Source organism: Aquarana catesbeiana, linkage group LG06, assembly GCF_042186555.1.
Source record: "Aquarana catesbeiana isolate 2022-GZ linkage group LG06, ASM4218655v1, whole genome shotgun sequence".
In the NCBI taxonomy this organism is placed as follows: Eukaryota; Metazoa; Chordata; class Amphibia; order Anura; family Ranidae; genus Aquarana; species Aquarana catesbeiana.
The window spans coordinates 116,191,955-116,216,855 of NC_133329.1; the positions used below are offsets into that span (position 1 = coordinate 116,191,955).

The 24,901-nt window shown below is 43.7% G+C and overlaps 1 protein-coding gene across 2 annotated transcripts; it reads left to right on the plus strand.

The window, feature by feature from the left end:
* The first annotated feature begins 1,774 nt into the window (after positions 1–1,774).
* Positions 1,775–22,282, plus strand: LOC141148878 (proteasome assembly chaperone 3-like). 2 transcript variants are annotated; one of them, XM_073636704.1, is made up of 3 exons: positions 1,775–1,881; positions 9,301–9,523; positions 22,025–22,282. In XM_073636704.1, the coding sequence occupies exons 1-3, from the start codon at positions 1,877–1,879 to the stop codon at positions 22,175–22,177; spliced, it is 381 nt and encodes a 126-aa protein (XP_073492805.1). In that variant the 5' UTR covers positions 1,775–1,876; the 3' UTR covers positions 22,178–22,282. The 2 variants fall into 2 exon arrangements, with proteins under 2 accessions (XP_073492805.1, XP_073492806.1); XM_073636705.1 differs by having other exon boundaries at positions 1,838–1,921.
* Positions 22,283–24,901: the final 2,619 nt, after the last annotated feature.

Below are 24,901 nucleotides of genomic sequence, written 5' to 3' on the forward strand. Positions count from 1 at the left end.
CATTGTTTAAACACCACGGCCTACCTGAGTATTGTTGTCGACCATGTCCATCCCTTTAACCACTTGCCTACAGGATACTTACACCCCCTTCCTAATTTTCTTCACACAAATAGAGCTTTCTTTTGGTGGTATTTAGTCACTGCTGGGTTTTTTTCCTTTACTAAAAGAAAAAAAAAAGACCAAAAGTTTTGAAAACTTTTTTTTTTACTTAGTTTCTGTCAGTAAATTTTGTAACTAAGTAATTTTCCTCCTTCACTGATGTGCGCTGATGAGGCGGCACTGATGGGCACTGATATGTGGCACTGATGTGCGCTGATGAGGCGGCACTGATATGTGGCACTGATGGGCACTGATATGTGGCACTGATGAGGCGGCACTTATGGCCACTGATTAGGAGGCACTAATATGCTGCACTTATGGGCACTGATATGTGGCACTGATGGGCACTGTTAGGTGGCACTGATGGGCACTGATAGGCAGCACGAATAGGCGGTACTGATGGGCATTGATGGGCGACACTGATGGGCATTGATGGACAGCAGTGATGGGCATTGATAGGTGGCACTGACTGGCATCAATAATTGGCACTGATTGCTGGCACTGGTGGGCACTGAATGGTGACACTGTTGGTGCTATATTGTAATCAGGGCACTGATTACATGTGTCGATGTCCCCCTGCAAGGAGATGCCGCTGATCAGCTCTCCTCGCCACACACCGGCATCTCTGTGTTTACATGTGACCGGCTGTGATTGGACACAGCCGATCACATGGTTAAAGAGCCGCGAACGCGCGTGAGTGGCCCGCTCTGGGACGCTGTCATATGTCGCCGTCCCGGAACGAGAGTCGCACTGCCCCGCCGTCCTTTGATGGTGAGCGGGCAGCAACTGGTTAACTACAGTGTACTCATCTTCTGATGGCTCCTTCCAGCAGGATAATGCACCATGTCACAAAGATCAAATCATCTCACCACTGGTTTCTTGAACATGACAATGAGGTCACTGTACTCCAATGTCCTCCACACTCACCAGATCTCATCCAATAGAGCACCTTTGGGATGTGGTCGAGCGGGAGATTCGCATCATGGATGCATGATGCTATCATGTCAATATGGACCAAAATCTCTGAGGAATGTTTTCAACACCTTGTTGAATTTATTCCACAAAGAATTAGGGTAGTTCTGAAGGCAAAAGGGGGTCCAACCCGTTACTAGCAAGGTGTACCTAATAATGTGGCCGGTGAGTGTAAATACCTGTAATAAATAAAATGAACAAATTTGGTCGTTTATCTTGGGTAAGAACATTTATACATTAAAATAATATAAACATTATATATATATATATGATATACAGTAATCTTTATGCACCAATACAGTGTGGTGTAGTGGGTAGCACTCTCACCTAGCAGTAAGAAGGGTCGCTGGTTCGAATCCCAACCACAACACTACCTGCCTGGAGTTTGCATGTTCTCCCTGTGCCTGCGTGGGTTTCCTCCGGGTACTCCGGTTTCCTCCCACACTCCAAAGACATGCTGGTAGGTAAATTGTCCCTAGTATGTATGAATGTGAGTTAGGGACCTTAGATTGTATTGAGGGTAGGGACTGATGTGAATGTACAATGTATATGTAAAGCGCTGCGTAAATTGACGGCGCATTATAAGTACCTGAAATAAATAAGTTGAGAAACTGCTCCATAAACTGAGGATTTTCCTCACTAAATAAAAAGTTTCTACCAGCAGGTGGCGCGGGTACGTTTATTTTCATCGTCCATGCTGTTCTGTACGATGTTTGCTACTACTAATAAAGTTGGATTGTTGTCAGTGCAGAGCATGCTGGGAGTTGTAGTTTTCTTTTCTCCTGTGTTGGCGAGGAAGCTGTGAATGAGGTGAGCTGATCGACAGAGGAGGTGCAGAGAAGAGGAGCAGGTGGTGATGCTGCTAGTGTAGGCCTTAGGCCTGGCTAGAGTGATCAGAGCACATGGCTGTGTACAGGAAGGCTTTCCAGCTCATATTAACTGAGGAATTCTTCCTGTTGTGGAGCTTTGCTGGGAGTTGTAGTTCTGTAAAGAGGACCTGTACCCTCCCCCAGTGAGGAGGCATTGTGTACCCCAGTCAGTGTGCTGATTACTTGTCATAGATCAGAGTTGTGAAGTCTGTCTGCCATTTCTATACATTGTCTATACAAGTATAGCAGGACCTGCACCGTTCACCTATAGCTGTAGATCCCTCCAATCATCTGAGGGCCCCAGGAGTGCCCTGTTCTCTGTAGGCCTCATTCTCATTGGATGTTTTCTCTCTCCTAGACGCCGTTCGTTTTATTAGAAAAAACTCTTCATGCTTGTAAATGCATGGAACTCGTTTAGGTGCGTAATGCTTGGGTGTAAAGTTCATCAGCCAAAATAATTTATTGTGACAATTGAAATGAACGCTCAAGTCCTAAATGCGCTGTGCGTTTACACTCGTCAAGTATGTCTTCTGCCAAAACGTTGCTGCCCCTGAAGGCATACATGCCAACAGTCCCGATTTTCCCAGGACGGTCACGGGATTCAGACCCTTGTCCCGTTTTTATGTTGTCCCGGGAAATATCACGAGAATTGGCATTTGTCACGACTCCCGGAGAATCGCCAGGGGCCGACACTGGTGATGATCTCAGCTGCCATTTTACAGAAGACCAGCTCTCGTGGAACCTGGTCGCTCACCGAGGGGAAGAAATAAGAGGCAGATTCCGGGTGGCTGCCAATAGAAATGGAGCTGCTACCAACCCCACGGCCTGCTGCCGGTCTGTTACCTGGCGACAGCTCCATTTCTTTTGGTAGCCACCTGGGCTTCGCCTCTTATTTCTTCTCAGCAAGTCAGGCTTGGCCTCCATGAGGGCTGATCTTCTGTAATGGCGGAGATGAAATCATGCAGGAGGGACTCTGCTGGGGACACCTGATGTAAGGCGGGACTCTGCTGGGGACACCTGATGTAAGGCGGGACTCTGCTGGGGACACCTGATGTAAGGCGGGACTCTGCTGGGGACACCTGATGTAAGGCGGGACTCTGCTGGGGACACCTGATGTAAGGCGGGACTCTGCTGGGGACACCTGATGTAAGGCGGGACTCTGCTGGGGGCACCTGATGTAAGGCGGGACTCTGCTGGGGGCACCTGATGTAAGGCGGGACTCTGCTGGGGGCACCTGATGTAAGGCGGGACTCTGCTGGGGGCACCTGATGTAAGGCGGGACTCTGCTGGGGGCACCTGATGTAAGGCGGGACTCTGCTGGGGGCACCTGATGTAAGGCGGGACTCTGCTGGGGGCACCCGATGTAAGGCGGGACTCTGCTGGGGGCACCCGATGTAAGGCGGGACTCTGCTGGGGGCACCTGATGTAAGGCGGGACTCTGCTGGGGGCACCTGATGTAAGGCGGGACTCTGCTGGGGGCACCTGATGTAAGGCGGGACTCTGCTGGGGGCACCTGATGTAAGGCGGGACTCTGCTGGGGACACCTGATGTAAGGCGGGACACCTGATGTAAGGCGGGACTCTGCTGGGGACACCTGATGTAAGGCGGGACATCTGATGTAAGGCGGGACTCTGCTGGGGACACCTGATGTAAGGCGGGACACCTGATGTAAGGCGGGACTCTGCTGGGGACACCTGATGTAAGGCGGGACATCTGATGTAAGGCGGGACTCTGCTGGGGACACCTGATGTAAGGCGGGACACCTGATGTAAGGCGGGACTCCGCTGGGGACACCTGATGTAAGGCGGGACTCTACTGAACTCTGTTGAGATATTAAAGGCATTTAAAAAATAAAAATAAACATGTTATACTTACCAGCAGCCCTGATCCTCCTGTTCTCGGGTCCCCCACCGATGCTCCTGGCCCCTCCATCTTTCTAAGTGCCCCCAGATCATGCAGCTTGCTCTGCGTTGACCTAAGCAGACTCGCTCCCAGGCCGCTGCTTTGCATGTCCATTTACACACACAGAGCCGCGGCCCAGCCCCCTCCCTCCTTATTAGCTCACTGGCTGTGGTTTAGAACTCATAAACTAAGCTGATCTTGCGAGCAACTATTGCCAATATAATTATTAAGCTAGCAGCATTGCACACACTCCCACAAAATGTGCAAAAATAAATAAAAATACTTCTGTTTTATGCTGTGCTGCGAGATAATGAACTGAAGAAAACATCAATAATAATTATAAATACTTGTGGTATACCTATTCCATATATTCGATATCAAGTGCAACTACCGTATTTATCGGCGTATAACACACACTTTTTTCCCCCTAAAATCGGGGAGCGCGAATCGTGGGTGCGTGTTATAAGCTGATCCCCCGCCGATTGTGAGCCCCTCGGCGGCTTTTGCAGTCCCGCGTGAGCGGCCGCGCCATTTTTAAATGGGAGTTCAGTGTACTGACAAGGCTGCAATGATGGACACTGACAATGCTACACTGACAAAGCTGCAGATGGACACTGATAAGGCTGCATTGATGGGCATTTAAATGTAAGTTTTTTTCCTTAAAGTTCCCTCCTAAACTTGGAGTGCGTGTTATACGCCGATAAATACGGTAATTATATACTGTATAAAGTGGTAAATACTAAATGTATACAGTATGTGCTCCATTGAGCAAATAAAGTGCCGTGCAATAAAGTGTGCTTCAAATCAATGTATCTCTCAGAAGAACAGTCCAATTTCAATAACATATTAAGTGCTTCTGTGCTGTGTTTGTGTCTTTAAAATTCCTTATATCTTCAAAAGTCCTTTTGTGCATGTGTTTAACATACACCCTTGTGTCCCATTAGGTGTGTGCTCACCTCAGGTAATGTGACCTTACACTGAGCCTAGGTTCACATATGTGCGATCTCAGACATCGCATGGGATTGGCACCCGCACTGCAGGTGCCGATCGCATGCGATGTCTGTGCAGTGTGAGTTCAGCCATACAATTGTATGGCTGAACTCGCATTGGATTTGCACGATAATAGTGCAGGAACTTTTTTTTTTTTTTTTCTCCGCACTAAAATCGGATCGCATAGGTGTTGTCACCCATGCGGTTTGATTCAGGTGCGAGTTCGCACTGCGATCTGTGAACCGATCTGGGGGTGTCATTAACAATGTATTTCGCAGAGGGCAGTGTGAACTGCCAGCGGGAGAGATGTGATGTGGGAACCGGCACTGGAATTGCGCTTGTTCCCGCATCGCACATATGTGAACCTAGGCTTAAGTTTGGTCAAAGACAACTTTTTAGTCTCTCAAGAATGGTGTATCAGCCACTTTCTCCTCCTTCCAGATCTGCCACTGTATCGCCCCAATGCCAGCAGTTGCTCAGTAATATGTAAGAAAAGGAGCTCCAAATCGTGCTTATAATTTTAAAACCACGCACTTTATTAAAAGATTATGTATATGCCACTCACATTTGATGGGTGCTCCAGTGCTCCAACTATATACAGCATATAATCTAAATCCAAGGCACTGCAACAACTCTGTCTTGCTCCAATCTGTGTGTTAGTGTCTCGTCGGACCTCTTGCCCCTTCCCTACGTGTTACGTCACAGGGTCACGTGACTTCCTCAGGGGGTTTCCTGGACTGTTCTTCTGAGAGATATATTATTTTGAAGCATACTTTATTGCACTGATTTAGCACGCCACTTTATTTGGCTACTGGAGCATATATGTTTAGCATTTTATACAGTACAGTAATATCTTGGGTTGTGAGTAATGCGGTTTACAAGCATTTCGCAATACGAGCTATTATTTAAAAAAAAATCTTGACTCGGTTTGTGATCGTTGTTTCGCAAGGCAAGCAGGATTAAATGCCTATGGGGTTTACAGTACCACATTTGGCCAGAGGTGCGGGGGCGCTGGTGATGATCGGAGACACTCAGAAACACTCCGTTCCCGAGTGTCTTTGAGTGTATCCAAGCGGCCTCTGAGTGTCTCCGTTGCCCCCCCACCTCTGGCCACATGTGGTATTGCATATACTAGCAGTGCCACTGGAACAAATTATTTGAGTTTCCATTGACTTCTATGGGGAAACTCGCTTTGATATACGAGTGCTTTGGATTACAAGCATTCTTCTGGAACAAATTATGCTTGTAATCCAAGGTACTACTGTATATAAATAATTAGTTGCACTTGATATCGGATGAATATGAGAAAAGAAAACTATATGGAATAGATATACCACAAGTATTTATAATATTGATGTTTTGTTTAGTTCATTATCTCATAGCGCAGCATAAAACAGATATCTTTTGATTTATAGCTCATACATACTTCATCAGTCCTCACCCCTGGACATAACGTGTATAGGGAGTAGAGCCTGGAGCTTGACATTATTCCGCGGCCATCTCGAATAGTGGTTGTGAGCTGATATGTGCGTTTTCAGCTAGCATGGCATAAGTGCTTTTAATTGTAAGTGTATTAATTTTATTCTGCGAATTAACTGCTTGCGGACCATATACTGTATCAAGTATGTGATTCTGCACTTCCGGATCAGGGGCGTGCTGCAGCCGCCTCGCTCCCGCTGTGATTGTACACAGCGGGAGCTGATTGGCGGTTACAGCAGACTTAATGCTTCGGTACACAGGCAGATCGCCGTTCTGTAACGGCAGAAGACATGGATCCAGTTTCTCTGCTAAGCAGGGGCACCGTTCCATGCCTTCCCCTAGTACAGGCACCTCCCACACAGTAGTAAAGCACTGGTCAGGCACATATTTAACCCATTGATCACCCCTGATGTTAACCGCTTCCCAGCCAGTGTCGTTAGTACAGTGACATATTTTTTTTAGCAATGATCACTGTATTAGTGTCACGGGTCCCCAAAAAGTGTCAAGTGTCCCGACTGTCCACCACAATATCGCAGTCCCATTATTAGTTGCTAATCGCCGCCATTACTATTAAAAAAAAAAAAGATTAATAAAAACATCCCCTATTTTGTAGAAGCTATAACTTTTGCGCAAACCAATAAATATACGCTTATTGGGATTTTTTTCACAAAAATATGTAGCAAAATATTGGCCTAAACTGATGAAGAAATTTGATTTTCAATTAAAAAAAAAAAAAAAACATTTTAATGGATGTGTTTTGTAGCAGAAAATAAAATGTTTTTTTTTTTTTTTCAAAATAGTTTTTTATTTATAGCGAAAAAAATAAAAACCACAGAGGTGATCAATTACCTTCAAAAGAAAGCTCCATTTGTGGGAAATAAAGGACATAAATCTTATTTGGGTACACAACCGCGCAATTGTCGGTTAAAGTAACGCAGTGCTGCAAAAAATAGCTTGTTCATGAAGGGGGGTACACCTTCCAGAGGTCAAGTGGTAAATGTTTTAAATGGAGAATACTAGATTTGGTGTGTTCTATTCCCATCTCTATACGCACACATACGAGTTCTGAGGCCGATATCGTGATCTAGGAGACATCGAGGAGTTGAAATATTATACCCTCATCCCTTAAAGTGGGGGTCCACCTATCTATCCTTTTTTTTTTTTTGAGTTCATTCACAAACTTTTCTTCTCAGCATTACATACTCACATATTGTGTGTAATATGTCCGCCTGTGTCAGATTTTGTCGGAAAGAATAACTTATATTATTCACTGCAGGCGGTTTCCATCTTCATTGTGGGCATTTGAAGCCCACAAGCATTTATTTCCTGAATGTGGTGAATGCTGTGCTCCCAGCATTCACTGCTCGTTCCCGCACATGCTCAGTGGCATCCTGGGAAGCCTGAGACTAGCTCCCAGGAGACTGTGCGGAGTCTGGGAGAGGCTAGAAACACGCCTACTCCCACGGGAGGAGAACCAGGAAGTGCAAAGAAGAATAGAAAAAAAAAGGTAATTACGGCGATTTAAATTTTTTTAAACGGCATGTCAGCATCTAGGCAAGGAAGAGAATACATACAGATATTGTTCAAAATTTGGGTGGAACTCCGCTTTAAGAATAAATCTGCAAAAGTGCAGCACTTTTTTTTTTTAGCTGTGGGTGTGAGCATGCAATTTACACATTGTCCCGCACCTGCAACAGTGTGAACCTTGCCTAAGACTGAGAAGCGAGCAATCGCATGATCACTGATTGCTCGGTGTTGTGAGCAGAGAGCAATGACTGTCAGTCACCGCTCTCCAGTCTGCCCCTCCATGCTCTCTCTGGAGCACCAGGCAGGATAGGGGGCGGGTACACCTGTCTTTGGTCCGCTGAGAGCCGAAGTCAGCTGTCATTTAGGCAACTCGGTGGATTCCAGCAATATGGTCAAGATTCACTTAGAAACTGGAGCAGCTCTGTGATGTCATCTGATAACAGAGTAACCCACTATCAGTCGACTCGGGGCCAGAGGAGAGCAGAGGTAAGTGCACCCCTGAGACCCAGAAGAGAAGTATGGCCAAAAAAAAGCTTAGGCCATGCTTCTCTTTTAAAGTCTAGGGGGCTAAAAATGTGCAATTCTGCCCCAAAGAATCTGTAAATGAAAAGCCTCTAAGTCTGATCTGCCACCACAGCAGAGGGATTGATAGATCTCAATGGAGCACATGTACAGTGACGTCAGCATACCCAGTACATTGTTTACTTCCACCTTTTTAAAGGCATGGGGCTGGAGGAATAGATTGCAGGAGCCTGTGCATTGCTCTAGCCATCCACTGATCACGGTTGCAATGTTCTGAAGGTCTGAACACAAAAAAATTAGCATCATTTAGCATTGTGGATTTATTTTTATTTTTTTCAGAAAAGGTGAACTACCGGTATACCTTTTTAAGGTAGCTCATTCATTTGAATGGGCTGCCTAATGCACTAATACTCACCAAAAACTATGCATGTTCCTTTTTTTTTTTTTTTTTTTATAGTAGTAGTGCATTGTGGTGCGCTGCAACTCACGTCCTATGGAAGGTGCATTGGAGAAAGAATAGCACTGCATCACACTAATATATGTAATGTTTGTGTACCATGGCACAGTGGTGTAAAAGCTGTCCATTTTCCTGCCCCTTGGCACCTTCTATGTCAGATGCTGCCATCTTATTGTTCAGTCTGAACTCACAGGATAATGACAAATAAAGCGGGGAGAGAGCTGTGATTCGGGAAGATGGGTATCACCATGGACATTGTCAAGGTTGGGTGGGTGGCTTTACATCAACTATCCTATTGGGAAATAATCTTTTTATATTATGAATCTCATTTTCTGGCATTATTGAGACAGTAGTATGTGGTTCAATGGTGTCATGTTTGACAGGTGCAGTATGCTTGCATGATGCGCATATTTAGTACAGCACACTCCAATGTCTCTAGCAGGACCTGAAATTCATATTGTTTTCACTTGTTGTCATGAATAGAGTGGACATGGAAGGGCAGCCTGTGGTGACCTCCAAGCAAGCTGAAGAGGTGATTAATGGGTGTACTACCCAAGTGGTCTGCTCTGCCTTCACCGATCATATTCTGGTTGTGGTGACACAGTACGGGAAGTTTGGCACACTGGTCTCTGTCACTCCTAACACAGTAACTGGAGACCTGGGAAAACCCACCCTTAGCACCAAAGTCCTTCTAGGATGTGATGAGGTAAGCATGACATTCTATATTATTTTCTTCTGAAGGGTCAAGGCATAGGTTCAGTGGTTAGCACTTCTGCCTTGCAGCACTGGGGTCCTTTGGTCTAATTCTGACCAGGACATCCTCTGAATTGAGTTTGTATATTCTCCTAATGCTTGCCTGGGTTTCTTCTGAGTACTCTGGTATCCTAACATTTAACATGCTGTTGGGTCAATTGTCCTGAATATGGATCTAAAGTTCCTAGCCGTGGCCTCTTATTGCGAACACTCCCTTGAGTATGTATTTTGGGCCTGCAGCCAGAGAAAATGAAAGGAGAAGTACAGCCAAAGCTCATTTGCAGTTCGTTTTGCACTCCTTTTGACCCGTTTTCAGCAAACAGCGGACTGAAGTCCGCTCTCTGCTGACGTCACAGAGTCAGTCCAGGCTCGGACATCATCACGACCATAGAGTCGGGATCCGCCCAGATATCTGAACCGCCACCAGCTCAGCCTCTCAGCGATCTGCTGAGAGGCTGAGCCGACTGCTCCGACCCCTTCACAGCCCAGCGCTCCAGTGAGCGCGGAGGAGGGGGGGCTAGAGCAGAGAGCTCTCTGCTCAGGGAGCTGTGAGAACCAAGCGATCGGTGGTGTTCGATCGCTTGGTTCTCAGTGTAGAGGCCCCGGGGGGGGGGGGGGACAGATGTAGCATTGGACCAATGCTGCATCCACCTAGGTAGGCAAGTATGAATCAAAAAACAAAACAAAAAACCCATACATTTCTGTTAAGGTTCAAAAGTTAAAAGGGCACCAAAAATCACATCACAGTTTTCGACAAAAGGGAAGGTGAAGCCATAGGATATATAATTATTCCTGCACTACCATGTGCGAGAGGATGAGAGTGGAACTGCTGCAAGCACCGAATAAGGGTCAGACCGAACCCATAAGGAGAATAGAATTAAGTGGGGGTTGGTGCTACGCTGTTCCCAGTAGAGTAAAAAAGTGTGCTGCTACAGGTAGCAGTACCCATGCAAATTGAATAGAAATCAATGATGCAAAAAATAATCGCAAAAATAAAGTGACTGATGTCAAAGTGTAGAGTGCATGAATACAATGCTAATAACACCGTGATGAAACTTCTATGTATACGGTAAGCAAATCAGAACACGCACAATAATGAATGGAGTGACAATCAAAGTGCATAAATAAATTGGTAATAACACTGCAATAAGTCTGGTTTATATACGATATGTGCAAAAAATAGACTGTGCAAAATGTGCTAAATCAGCAACAAAACTTCCCGTGCAAAGTGCAAATGGCCTGTGCAAAATGCAATAAAATGTGCAAAATAAAATCAGATCTAAAATTGTGCTGGCTGCAATTACACTGTATAAACTCCAGTCCAGTCCAAGCTGTGCAAAATGCAATCAAACTGTGAACAGAATAAAATTATTTTTTTTCTTCTTTGTGCAAATAAGCATTCCAAGGTACAAGTAGCAAAAGGTGCTGGAGGAATAAATATCTCCTCTTCGTGCAGAGACACACACTAGTGAAAGTGGCCTCTTACCTTGCGGTAATGAGGTAACCGTATATATGTATACACTTGTAGTGGCTGCTTCTCCCTTGTATTCCTGGACCAATGTGGGTCTGTACCTGTCTTTGTCTCTCAGTGGATGCAAGGAGAGTGATAAAAGAAGGGGGGTTCCGGATAGTGTAGTATTTTTTAACAATAGGTAGTTTTTATTAATACAGCAATGAGGGTACTCACATAACATAAAATATCATAAACTTATCTCCACGAGCGGCGAGCTCGTTTGCCTACATCAGCTTGAGTGCCTATTCCGTCCCTACGCATTTGCACTTTGCACAGGAAGTTTTGTTGCTGATTTTGCACAGTCTATTTTTTGCACATATCGTATACCAAGCAGACTTATTGCAGTGTTATTAGCAATTTCTTTATGGACTTTGATACGAGTCACTCCATTCATTATTGTGTGTGTTACGATTTGCTTACCGTATACATAGAAGTTTCATCAAGTTGAAGCCATAACCTTTGCAAAAAAAAAAAAAAAAAAACGCCTTTCTGCATAGTATGCATGTGGACTGGGACTCTTCAAGCAAAAGTTTAAAGATCAGCCCTTAATTTGGGTAGATGCTTCAAGGGTGAAAGGTCCAACTTTACAAACAAGTAGCAACTACCCCAGTCTATAACTGGCTTTTGCAGCAAGGTGCGTATGGAATGGCAACTTACATCACAAAGAAAACATTTTACAGCACACTTACCGACCAGCCTGCAAAACAACTGAATTGGCCATGTCTAACAACTTACGTTAAAAACAAAGGGTTTTTTTTGCACAGATTTGCAAATATATGCATAAGCCACAGTGCCCACACCAAGGGACCTCTTGGGAGCCTCCATAGTAGAATTATGGATAGACTAAGGGCAGGTATGCCTGGAGGGAGCACACCCCTCCTTAAAGGCAAACAGACAGAAATTTAGAGTTAGGACCTCAGTGTATATATAGAGGTTCCTTGGTGTGGGCACTTGCGTATATAGTTGCAAATGTGTGCAAACAAAACCCTCTGTTTCTAATGTAATCTGTTAGGGCCAATCTGGTTGTTTTGCAGGCTTGTCGGTAAGTGTGCTGGGAAGTCTTTAGTTTGTAATGCCCCGTACACACGGTCGGACATTGATCGGACATTCCGACAACAAAATCCATGGATTTTTTCCGACGGATGTTGGCTCAAACTTGTCTTGCATACACACGGTCACACAAAGTTGTCGGAAAATCCGATCGTTCTGAACGCGGTGACGTAAAACACGTACGTCGGGACTATAAACAGGGCAGTAGCCAATAGCTTTCATCTCTTTATTTATTCCGAGCATGCGTGGCACTTTGTGCGTCGGATTTGTGTACACACGATCGGAAATTCCGACAATGGATTTTGTTGTCGGAAAATTTTATAGCAAGCTCTCAAACTTTGTGTGTCGGAAAATCCGATGGAAAATGTGTGATGGAGCCTACACACGGTCGGAATTTCCGACAACAAGGTCCTATCACACATTTTCCGTCAGAAAATCTGACCGTGTGTACGGGGCATAAGGGTGAAAGGTCTCCTGGCTATTCAAAGGATTTGGGGACCATTGTGGGGCACCAGTTCATTTTCAGCTCTTTTCACTTACTGCTTGCACTAAAGCTGGGTATCACGCTCTCTAGAGGCTGTTTGGGATGAGTGATTATCCCACTAATGAAATATCAATTTTTAGGTGGATTGACATTTTGATTCTATTATTGTAATATGAAGAGGCTTGACTCTGCATATACAACACCAAGTTTGACACCCCAGGCCCCTGCTTATGGATGACTGATCCTTAAAACAAATCTGATATTTCTAAAGTGAAGACGCCTATAGATGTCTGAACATATCTTTAATTCTCTAATTCATATTGTTATGTTCTATGCCAAAGCTCCCTACCTATAACACTTTGCTATTGGCCAGTGTGGCAGCCCATCATAGTGATGAGCCAATAGGAATGTGTGGGCGAGGAGTGAGCAACCTTTGACACTACTGGGAAGTACTACACAGGTGCCTTCACTTTTATAACCATTTTTTTTCTTTAATATATGCCCTCTGCTCTAATTCATGAAATTTGTATAGTAAACTTACAATTAAAGTGATTGTAAAGGGTTTCTTTTTTTTAAATAACAAACATGTTATGTGGATGTTGGTCTGGGCTGCGCTTGACCAATTGGTTATGACTGCTGCACATTAAAACCCTTGAATACCAGGGTAAAAATGTATGAAAGAAAAAAAGTGAAGGTGCGCTGTCTCAATACACACACAAAGGGAATGACATTTGCAAACTTTCAGTGTACATTAAAGTGACATTTGCTAATAAACCACCTCATATCACCCTAGGATGGTCCCATTCCAGCATATGTGAAATGCAAGTGCAATACAAATGTTTTGTCATAATGCAAAAAAAAAAGGCTTCACAAAATAACCAAAATATAATTCATAAAAATCAACTGTTCATCAGCAAAAGATATAACTGAAACAGTAAAAATTTTTTTAATTAAATAGTGCCCCCTATCCGCTTTAAAAGTAACAATAAATAAGGGCAGAGTCTTCAATATTCAGTGCACAAAGTAAAGAAGGATGGCCTCTTACCAAGTGCACACAAACACCACCACTTTGATAAGCTCCACTCCATATATATATATATATATATATATATATATATATATATATATATATATATATATAGTGCTCATAAGTTTACATACCCTGGCAGAATTTATGATTTCTTGGCCATTTTTCAGAGAATATGAATGATAATACAAAAGCATTTCTTCCACTCATAGTTAGTGTTTGGTTGAAAAGTTTACATACCCTGGTGAGTTTGGCCTGATAACATGCACACAAGTTGACACTAAGGGGTTTTAATGGCTATTAAAGTTAAGCATCCTTACCTGTGATCTGTTTGCTTGTAATTAATGTGTGTGTATAAAAGGTCAAGGAGTTTCTGGACTCCTGATAGACCCTTGCATCTCTCATCCAGTGCTGCACTGACGTTTCTGGATTCTGAGTCATGGGGAAAGCAAAAGAATTTCAAAGGATCTGCAGGAAAAGGTAGTTTGAACTGTATAAAACAGGAAAGGGATATAAAAAGATATCCAAGGAATTGAGAATGCCAATCAGCAGTGTTCAAACTATAATCAAGAAGTGGAAAATGAGAGGTTCTGTTAAAACCAAACACCGGTCATGTAGACCAACTCAAATGTCAGCCACAACTGCCAGGAAAATTGTTCGGGATGCAAAGAAAAACCCACAAATAACTTCAGGTGAAATACAAGACTCTCTGAAAACGTGTTGTGGCTGTTTCAAGATGCACAATAAGGAGGCACTTGAAGAAAGATGGACTGCTCGGTCAAGTTACCAGAAGAAAGTCATTACTACACAAATGCCACAAAGTATCCCGCTTATAATATGCCAAACAGCACAGAGACAAGCCTCAAACCTTCTGGCACAAAGTCATTTGGAATGATGAGACCAAAATTTAGCTTATAGGCCACAACCATAAACGCTACATTTGGAGAGGAGTCAACAAGGCCTATGATGAAAGGTTCCTACTGTGAAACCCGGAGGTGGATCGCTGATATTTTGGGGATGTGTGAGCTACAAAGGCACAAGAAACTTGGTCAAAATTGATGGCAACAAGAACGCAGTATGTTATCAAAAAATACTGGAGGAACATTTGCATTCATCAGCCAGGAAGCTGCGCATGGGACGTACTTGGACATTCCAACATGACAATGATCCAAAACACAAGGCCAAGTTGACCTGTCATTGGCTACAGCAGAATAAAGTGAAGGTTCTGGAGTGACCACCTCAGTCTCCTGACCTCAATAACATTGAGCCACTCTGGGGAGATCTCAAACGTGCAGTTCATGCAAGACAGCTCAAGAATTTACAGGAACTGGAGACTTTTTGCCAAGAAGAATGGGCAGCTTTACCATCTGAGAAGATAAAGAGCCTCATCCACAAACACCACAAAAGACTTCAAGCTGTCATTGATGTTAAAGGGGGCAATACACGGTATTAAGAACTGGGGTATGTAAACTTTTGATCAGGGTCATTTGGGTAGTTTCTGTTGTCATTATGATCTAAAAAGAATAAACACAGTTGATTGATAATAAATGGCTTCAGCCAAACACTATCCATGAGTGAAAAAAAAAAGTTTTTGTGTTATTCATATTCTCTGAAAGATGGCCAAAAACATCATAACACATCTGCCAGGGTATGGAAAATTATGAGCACAACTGTGTGTGTGTGTGTGTGTATGTGTATGTGTGTGTATGTATGTGTATGTATATATATATATATATATATATATATATATATATATATATATATATATAGTGACACCGTATACAAACTAAAATTAAATGGTGCCCCACATGAAGTGCAGAGTCTTCAATATGCAGTACATCACCGCCGTGCTCACAAAGTAAAGGATGGCCTCTTACCAGATCCCAAAGGATCAAGTGCACACATATGAACACCACCACTGGGATAAGCTCCACTCCACACAGCCACCTCTCAGCAGTTCCACGTGGTCACGGGCTCTCGGTCCACAGGGTAATGAAATCCAAAAAGGAGGACTCGTAGTGCTTTACGGTAAAAACATTTTAATAAAAAAAAAGGGCATTGCACACAGAGAAAATTGTAGGTTAAAAAACACACGAGGTTTTTTTTTTTTCAACTGTAATGCACTAAAAGAGTCCTCCTTTTTGATTTCATTACCCTGTGGATCGGGAGCCGGTGACCACGTGGAACTGCTGAGAGGCTCTGTGTGGAGTGGAGCTTATCACTTGGTAAGAGGCCATCCTTTACTTTGTGCACTGAATATTGAAGACTCTGCACGTCATTTTTTGTCACTTTTAAAGCAGATGTGGGGCACTATTTAATTTAATTTTTTTTACTGTTTCAGTTATATCTTTTGCTGATGAACAGCGGACTTTTATGAATCATATTTTGGTTATTTTTTAACCACTTCAGCCCCGGAAGATTTTACCCCCTTCCTGACCAGAGCACTTTTTACAATTTGGCACTGCGCTGCTTTAGGTGGTAATTGCGCGGTCATGCAATGCTGTAACCAAACTAAATTTGCGCCCAGTTGTCACTGAAATTATATATTGCTCACACATGGCATGGTTATATGTGAAATGACACCCCAAAATACATTCTGCTGCTTCTCCTGAGTATGAGGATACCTAATGTGTGAGACTTTTAGGGAGCCTAGCCACATACAGAACCCCGAAAACCAATCACCGCCTTCAGGCTTTCTAAGGGCGTATATTTTTGATTTCACTCCTCACTACCTATCACAGTTTCGAAGGCCATGAAATGCCCAGATAGCACCCCCCCCCCCCCCCAAATGACCCCATTTTGGAAAGAAGACACCCCAAGCTATTTGCTAAGAGGCATGGTGAGTATTTTGCAGATCTCGCTTTTTGTCACAAAGTTTTGAAAATTGAAAAAAATCCCTTTCTTTCTTCATTTTCCAAAACAAATGAGAGCTGCAAAATACTCACCATGCCTCTTAGCAAATACCTTGGGGTGTCTACTTTCCAAAATGGGGTCATTTGGGGAGGTTTTGTGCCATCTGGACATTTCAGGGTCTTCGTAACTGTGATAGGCAGTGAGGAAGTGAAATCACCATTTTATGCTCTTAGAAAACCTGAAGGCGGTGCTTGATTTTCGGGGTCCTGTACGCGGCTAGGCTCCCAAAAAGTCTCACACGTGGTATCTCCATACTCGGGAGAAGCAGCAGAATGTATTTTGGGGTGTAATTGCACATGTACCCATGTCTTGTGTGAGCAATATATCATTTAGTGGCAACTTTGTGGCAAAATATAAATAATTCCATGGACTCAACATGCCTATCAGCAAATAGCTTGGGGTGTCTACTTTCCAAAAAAGGGGTCATGGGGGGGGTTTGAACTGTCCTGGTATTTTATGCACAACATTAAAAGCTTATGTGACACATCACCCACTCTTCTAACCACTTGAAGACAAAACCCTTTCTGACACTTTTTGTTTACATGAAAAACATATTTTTTTTCTTTTTGCTAGAAAATTACTTTGAACCCCCAAACATTATATATATTTTTAAAGCAAAGGCCCTACAGATTAAAATGGTGGGTGTTGCAATTCTTTTTTTTTTTTTTTCACACAGCATTTGCGCAGCGATTTTTCAAACGCAATTGTTTTGGAAAAAAAAACACTTTTTTCATTTATATATATTTTTTTTTATTTTAATGCACTATACCACACTCTATTGCCCAAATGTTTGGTAAAATATAAAATATGATCTTATGCCGAGTACATGGATACCAAACACGACATGTTTTAAAATTGGGCACACCCGTGCAGCGGCGACAAACTACATACATTTTTAAAAGCCTTTACAGGTTACCACTTTAGATTTACAGAGGATGTCTACTGCCCTTGATCTGACGTTCGCGGTGATACCTCACATGCATGGTGCAATTGCTGTTTACATATGACACGAGGCAGACGCTTGCGTTCGCCTTTGCTCGCGAGCACGAGGGGACAGGGGTGCTTTTATTTTTTTTCATTATTTTGCTTTTTTATTTTATTTTTACACTGTTCCTTTCATTTAATAATAGCAATAGGTAGTGACAAGTACTTCTCCTTTTTAAAAAAAAAAAAAATTGGGGTCTATTAGACTCTAGATCTCTCCTCTGCCCTCAAAGCATCTGACCACACCAAGATTGGTGTGATAAGATGCTTTTCCAATTTCCCAATGGCGCTGTTTATATCCAGCGAAATGAAAGTCATAAAATGCTTGTAGCTTCCGGTTTCTTAGGCCATAGAGATGATTGGAGCCATTCTAGTCATTGATCAGCTCTATGGTCAGCTGGCGGAACCACCAGCTGCATTCTCGGGTTCCCAGGTGGGACAGGAGAGCCTGAGAAAATCATAAAAGATGGCGGGAGGGGGGATATTCCCTCCCACTGTTTGTAGAAGCAGTCTAGCAGCTAATTAGCCGTTAGGATTGCTTTTACATGAAAGCCGCCCGCCGACTGAAAAGAACAATACTAAGATGATGCCTAAACCTGCAGGCATCATTCCAGCATTACTACTCAATACCAGTACGTCGCTTGTCCTTGTTGTAATGTTCTTTTTTTTCATGCAGCCTTTGGACTGAACGAAAAAAGAGATTGATCAGTGGGTATGCCCACCATGAGAATACTGCCCTGCATCCACCCACTTCCAGTGATGGGCATTCATGCACCGTTGTGTGTGTGTGTGTCTTTTTTTTATTTTTAACTGTGGTGGTGAAATCACTTCCTACAGCATTGGAGTCGCTGATTAACGTATCGTGAGAGCAAATACTGTTGCTGTCAAGATAAATCAGTGCTGCAGCTGAATGGCTTACCTGAAAAGCAAACAATGGTAACAAAACATTAACTCAATAAAACAACAACAATCTGTGCCAAAAAAAAGAGTAAAAAATATATTTCCTGAAGCATGGGGTCAATCCACCCCTAATGTTAGGGGCAAATCGCCCCTCCCAACCCTGCCCCCATGCTTAGGCATATATGCTCTTTTTTTTTTGTATTTATTTTTTATCTGTGGTGGTGAAATCACCTCCTACAGCGCTGGAGTTGCTTTATGTATCGTGAGAGCAAACGCTGTTGCTGCTAAGATAAATAAATCTGTGCTGCAGCTGAATGGCGTACCTGAAAAGAACATAATGGTTAACAATAAAACACAGTAAACGGTAAAGTATAAAAGAATTACATACCTGAAAAGCAAACATGATAAAACATAGTAACAATAAAACATTGCAATTAAGCATAAAATACAGTAAAAAAAAGAGCAGAACAATAGAGAGAGAGAATAGTAAAACAACAACTATTTTTGGCTTTTTTATTTTATTTTATATTTTTATTTATTTATTTTACACTTTTTTATTTGTAACGGTTCCAGGTTCGGGTCTCTGTAATGGCATCTTTAGAGACCCTTTGAAAGTCTGCCTTAGACTGTGCCGTACTGTATCCTACGCTAATATTCCACTAGTGTGTGGTAGCGTTCAAAACATTCACGGTGCAAAGACCAGGTTGGCCAGGATAGGAGGGACAATAATATCGGGTGTCACGCCTATATCCGAGTTTCCTACAGACATGACATTTTCTTTGGGGTGATCGTTGGGTAGGGGTACCAGGGAGGACATACAGAAAATGCCTCTCATGCAGCCGGCTCACTGCATTTGTGTCGAGAAGGTGGGGCACAGCATCATCTGGAAACAGAAGGGCTGTGACAATCTCTTCTGGAATTTAAGGAAGGATCCAGTTTGTCCTGATGCTTTGTATAGCACATAGGCGTTCAGCAGAGCCAAATGAAATGGCTATACAGACACTTTTTGGTACCAGCGTCTGGCCTTACGGGCAATTAAGTACGGCGCCATCAACTGGTCGTTGAGGTCCACCCTTCCCATTTTAAGTCGGGACTCTATAAGCCGTTGAGGGAAGCCCCGGCGATTAGATCACATGGTGCCACATGCGCCAATTCCATGATCATACAAGTGACTAAAAAGTGGCCTGCTTGTGTAATAATTGTCCACATACAAGTGGTACTCCTTACCGAATAAGGGTGACACCAAGTCCCAAACAATCATGCCAGTGCTCTCTATGTAGTCTGGGCAGTTCTCGGGCTCCACGTGACTATCTTTTCCCCTTGCAAACCATAAAACTATATGTATAGCCTGTGGCTTTGTCACAGAGCTTATACATCTTGACCCCATATCTGGCACGCTTGCTGGGAAGATACTATTTGAAAGACAAGTGGGCAGAAAACGTAATCAGGGACTCATTAACGCAGACAACTTGATCAGGAGTAGGCTGCAGACTGTTGGTTGAAGTGGTGTACGAGGGGCCAGAATTCCAGAAGGGGAGATGACATCACTTCCCCTGACTGTGTTTACATTACACAGGCAGGGGAGACATTTCATTTGCCAGAACCAGAATAAGCAGCTCCAGGCCAGAAATCACTGTCCTTGGACCTGAAGACTCGTTCTGTAACAAATCTGATCGCCACAGGCACGGGGGGTTGGGGGGCGCGCACGCCCCCTGTCCGCGAGGAACGTACGGGTACGCCCTTTTGCGCACCCGTGCCATTCTGCCGACGAATGGGACCACCCTAGGGTGATATGAGGTGGTTTATTAGCAAATGTCACTTTAGTGTATACTGAAAGTTTGCAAATGTCATTCACTTTGTGTGTATGTGTGTGTGTGTGTGTGTGTGTGTATATTGAGACGTCGCACCTTCACTTTTTCTTACCTGCTCCGTGCAAGGGTTTTGCACAGAGCAGCCCTGATCCTCCTTTTTTGGGGTCCCCTGGCGGCGATCCTAGCTCCTCCTCTTCATAGGGTGCCCCCTCGGAGAGGCACTTTCCATTGGGGCACCTGTGCGAGCGCGCTCCCGAGTCACCGGATTTGCTTGACAGCAGCTGCAGCCAATGGCTCCTGCTGCTAACAATCTATCCAATGATAACCCAAGACAGTGGCTGGAGCTGCTGGGCTCATCCTCAACGCTGGAACGATCGGCCTCAGGTAAGAAAAAGAGGGGATGTGGGGGGCAGCAGATAACTAAACAAAGTAACTTTTCCTTCTTGGATCAAAGTAATGAACTTCATCTGTAAATTAAGGAAGTTTAACCACTTAGACTGAACCTTTTTCTGACAATTGTTTCTTACAAAGTTAAAATCAGTATTTTTTTGCTAGAAAATTACTTGGAACCCCCCAAACATTTATATAATTATATATATATATATATATATATTTTTTTAGCAGAGACCCTAGAGAATAAAATGGCGATTGTTGCAATATTTTATGTCACCCTGTTTTTGTGCAGTGGTCTTTCAAACGCAATTTTTATGGGTACAAATACAAAAACAAACAGTAATGTTATCCCAATGTTTTTGTATAATGTGAAAAATGATGTTACGCAGTGAGAATCGCGATCTTTATTCTGAGCAAAAAAATCGTGATTCACATTTTAGCTGAAATCATGCAGCTCTACTGCCAACCTGAAGCAGTATATGTAACTGAGCTGGTCGGCAAGTGGCTAAAGGATAAGTTCACCTTTTCTGCAGACATTTACCTATAGGTAAGCCTATAATAAGGCTTACCTATAGCTAGTGCAAATATCTCTTAAACGTACTTTTTGGGAGATATTTACATTACTTGCAGCCAGTGACATTACTGGGGCATGCGCTCTGAAGGAACAGCCACGGGTGCCGTTCCTTTCCGAGCCCTAACAAAAAGAATAAACGCACATTCTCTTGCAGGTTAAAAAATATGCAATTAGTTTTTTTCCTTAGAAGCTTGTAAAGCATTGCACCCATGATCTGCTGATCATGGGTGCAATGTCAGGCTCCTGCAGACTCTCAGTACAGCTGGCTGCTTGCAACTCCTGTACAGGCAAGCAGTTACTGAAATCCAGGAAGATCAATGGACTGAGAGCGCTCACTAGCGCCCTCACAATTCATTGAGAACTACAAGTCATCTGCCGCAGGGGAAGACAGTACTTGTAGTTCATTGATTCTCAAAACTCTGTGAATCATTGACATGACTGTGTGGGCTGAATTCCGCACAGCTGGCACTGTAATTGAATTGTGAAAGCGGGAAGAAGACCACAATGTGGGATCGGGTCGGGGTGCTGGCATGTGCTTTAGTATCATGTTGCATCCTGAATATGGGTGTAAAATGCAACATGTAAAGATACTTTCCTGAGGCTTTTACATATTATTATATGAATCTTACTGAAACTGGTTGACCCAAAGCAATACATTTTGTTTAGTGAGAATAAACATGGAAGGTGTGAATGTGTCCATGATGCACAAAGCAGGTATTCATGTTCCACCTGACATTTTCCTAGTACAAGTAAGGAAATAAAAGTCCACTTTTTTTTTTAATCATATTCTTTATTATTTCTCCAGCCTCTGGTTCACGTCTGTAGCAAGAATTTGGTTAGCTTTGTATCTCAAGAGTCGAAGAACAAGCCGGTACTTCTAGGAATTGCGCTTAAGGACAAAAGTCCGGACTGTATTGCTGCACTGAAAGCCCTTATAAAGAGCTGTCAGGTTTGGTGATGGACGAAGTGTCTCTTCTAGAATAATGTTGCTGTAAATGATTACTGAATACATTTGAAATGTGGATATTGCATTCATTTTGTATTAAATACATTTTATACATAAGCTTTACTGCTTGAGCTTTTATTTTTTGTGTTTTATGAGCAAAAATTATGTTTATAGCCCGAACAGTGTGAACGATCTGTACTTTGGAATCCTAAAATAGGAGGTTATGGGGTGCATGGCAATTGGTGGGCAATACTAAGTATGCTTTGCTGTTTTACATCATGATATAATCTACCAGGATTTCTAGGAGAAAGAGAAGGATCTGCATGGCCTAGAAACATCAATTGATTAGCTTATAGAGTAAAAGAACAAAGAATACGTGCGGAGTACTCTTGTAAGGGTTCAGACCTGAGAAGTTCACCATTGGAGGAGGTCACATGTTCCTCCATACCAAGATGCAGGGGGTATTATGTCTTTGCTGCAGTAGAAGGACATAGGGGTGGGTAAACATGGCAAAGGTAAGTATGAGTGCGTAAGTGGTAAGCTATAGAAAGGCCTGCCTGAAAAGGGAACTTGACAGAATTTCAATAAAGTGTTTGTAAAGTCACATTATGACTACTGGTGTCCCCACTGAATTATGCAGTTATTAACTACAGTGTATGTGGTATTTCTTTATCGTACATCATGGGACACAGAGCCTAAGTTAATAACAGCAAGATGGATTAAACATGCCATTTCCTTAGCCTATGAGCATTCTGGTACGGCAGTCCCTAGGAACCTTAAAGCACATTCCACTCGATCTCTGGTGACCTCTTGGGCAGAAAGGGCTGGAGCTTCGGTGGAGCAGATATGTAAAGCTGCTACATGGACAAGCCAGAACACCTTCCTGAGGCATTATAGAGTGGAATTACTGTCTCCTCAGGATCTGGCCACCCTAAAGTTAGGCCTGAGCTACTTGCTCTTCTCTCAGGGTGCCGTCCAGGAAGACGACTTGAGAAAATGACCAGTTACACTTACCGGTAACAGTGTTTCTGGGAAGTATTCCAGGATGGCAGGCCTACTTCCCACCCGCTCTTTTTAGGTATATTAATAATGTATAGAGTTTTGTGGTCTTTATTTTCATTCTCGTGCACTGGTGTGGGTCAATACTTTTTCACAACTGAGGAGCACAGGGAGGGGCAGGGGTTTTAACCTCTTTGATTGTGTTTCCTGTCAGGTGGACCAGTCATCTCTCAGGGTGTCACCCTGGAAGACTTCCCAGAAACACCGTTACCGGTAAGTGTAACTGGTCATTTTCCTCTGCCTGCTGTAGGCTCTGCCTCCCCCCGTGTTGGGTAGGCGAACCCGAAAGCCGCCAGCGCGGGAATATGTTTCAAATGAAAAGGAGGGGGTGGGTTTACGAAGGGGGCGGGGCCTAGGCACGGCGCCGTGCAACGTCCATGAGAACGCACGCAGGCTTAAGGATCAGCTGGAGCAGTCTCTGCTCGACAGCGAGGAAGAAGCAAGCAGCCTACACTGGGACAATGGAGCGGTGGGGCACGTAAGGGTTGCAAGTGGCATTCCTGATACAGGAAGGACATTTTTCCCAGCACTAGGCTGAACTTAATAGCGGCATCACTATCATGACTATGTTCAGCGATTAAGTGCAATTTATTAGTGCCTCTGCTTTTGTGCTTAGGACTATGCGTACCAAAAAAGACACCACAAAGACCAAAAAGGCACCAACAGTTTCACCCCCAGGCGCTAGGAACTCCAGTCGTGTCTCCACACTGTCATCCTCGCCTGAAATACCAATTATGGCAAGCCAGGGTAAGCCATTGAAACAAATTGATGGTGCAACTGCTTCTCACATCTCAGCCCCTGTATACGTGATCAAAGATGTCTTTTCCTTCACCCTGCAGGGCCTGGAAGGAAGATTAGTGGCTTTATTCGCATCCTCCATTCAAATGGATAGGAAGCGTGCTAGATCCCCCTTCCCCACTTTAGACCCTTTGCAAGGAGAACAGTGGGCACAGGATGCGGTGTTACCCTCAGGCGATCAGGAGGAAAGACAAACCGATGATTCCTCTGCGGAGGAAACAATGGTAGATGAACCTTTTTCAGCCTCGCAATCTGAGAAATTGCTGATACAGTCTCTTACAGAGATGGTTTGTTCTACTTTTTTATGTTACCCCTAACGGAATCTGCTGAAAGCTTGGTTTCTTCCTTGGGTTCCTTAAAACCTTCACAGCCTTTGCATGTGCCTCAGGCAAAGATCAACTCCATAAGAGAGTTGGTGCGGATGGTCAGGTCAAAAGGTGATCCCTCCATTCGCCTTTGCATGAGGTTGCTAGGAAAGATGGTGGCTTCATTCGAAGCAGTTCCCTATGCCCAGTTCCATTCAAGACTTTTGCAAAACAGTGTCCTGTCTACTTGGAACAAAACAATTCAAGCTTTAGACTTGCCAATGCGGCTGTCCCCAAGGGTGTCCCAAAGCCTCAGTTGGTGTTTACTAACCCAGAATCTGCTAAAAGGAAGAACCTTCAGATCAGTTATCTGGAAAGTGGTAACGACAGAAGCCAGCCTTTCAGGGAGCAGTACTAGAAAAGACAACTGTCCAGGGACAGTGGTCAAGAACCGAAAAAACCTTGCCCATCAATATCCTAGAGATTCGGGCAGTGCGTCTGGCTCTGAAGGCCTGGACTTCCAGGTTACGGGATTGTCCTGTCAGGATCCAATCCGACAATGCCAGAGCTGTGG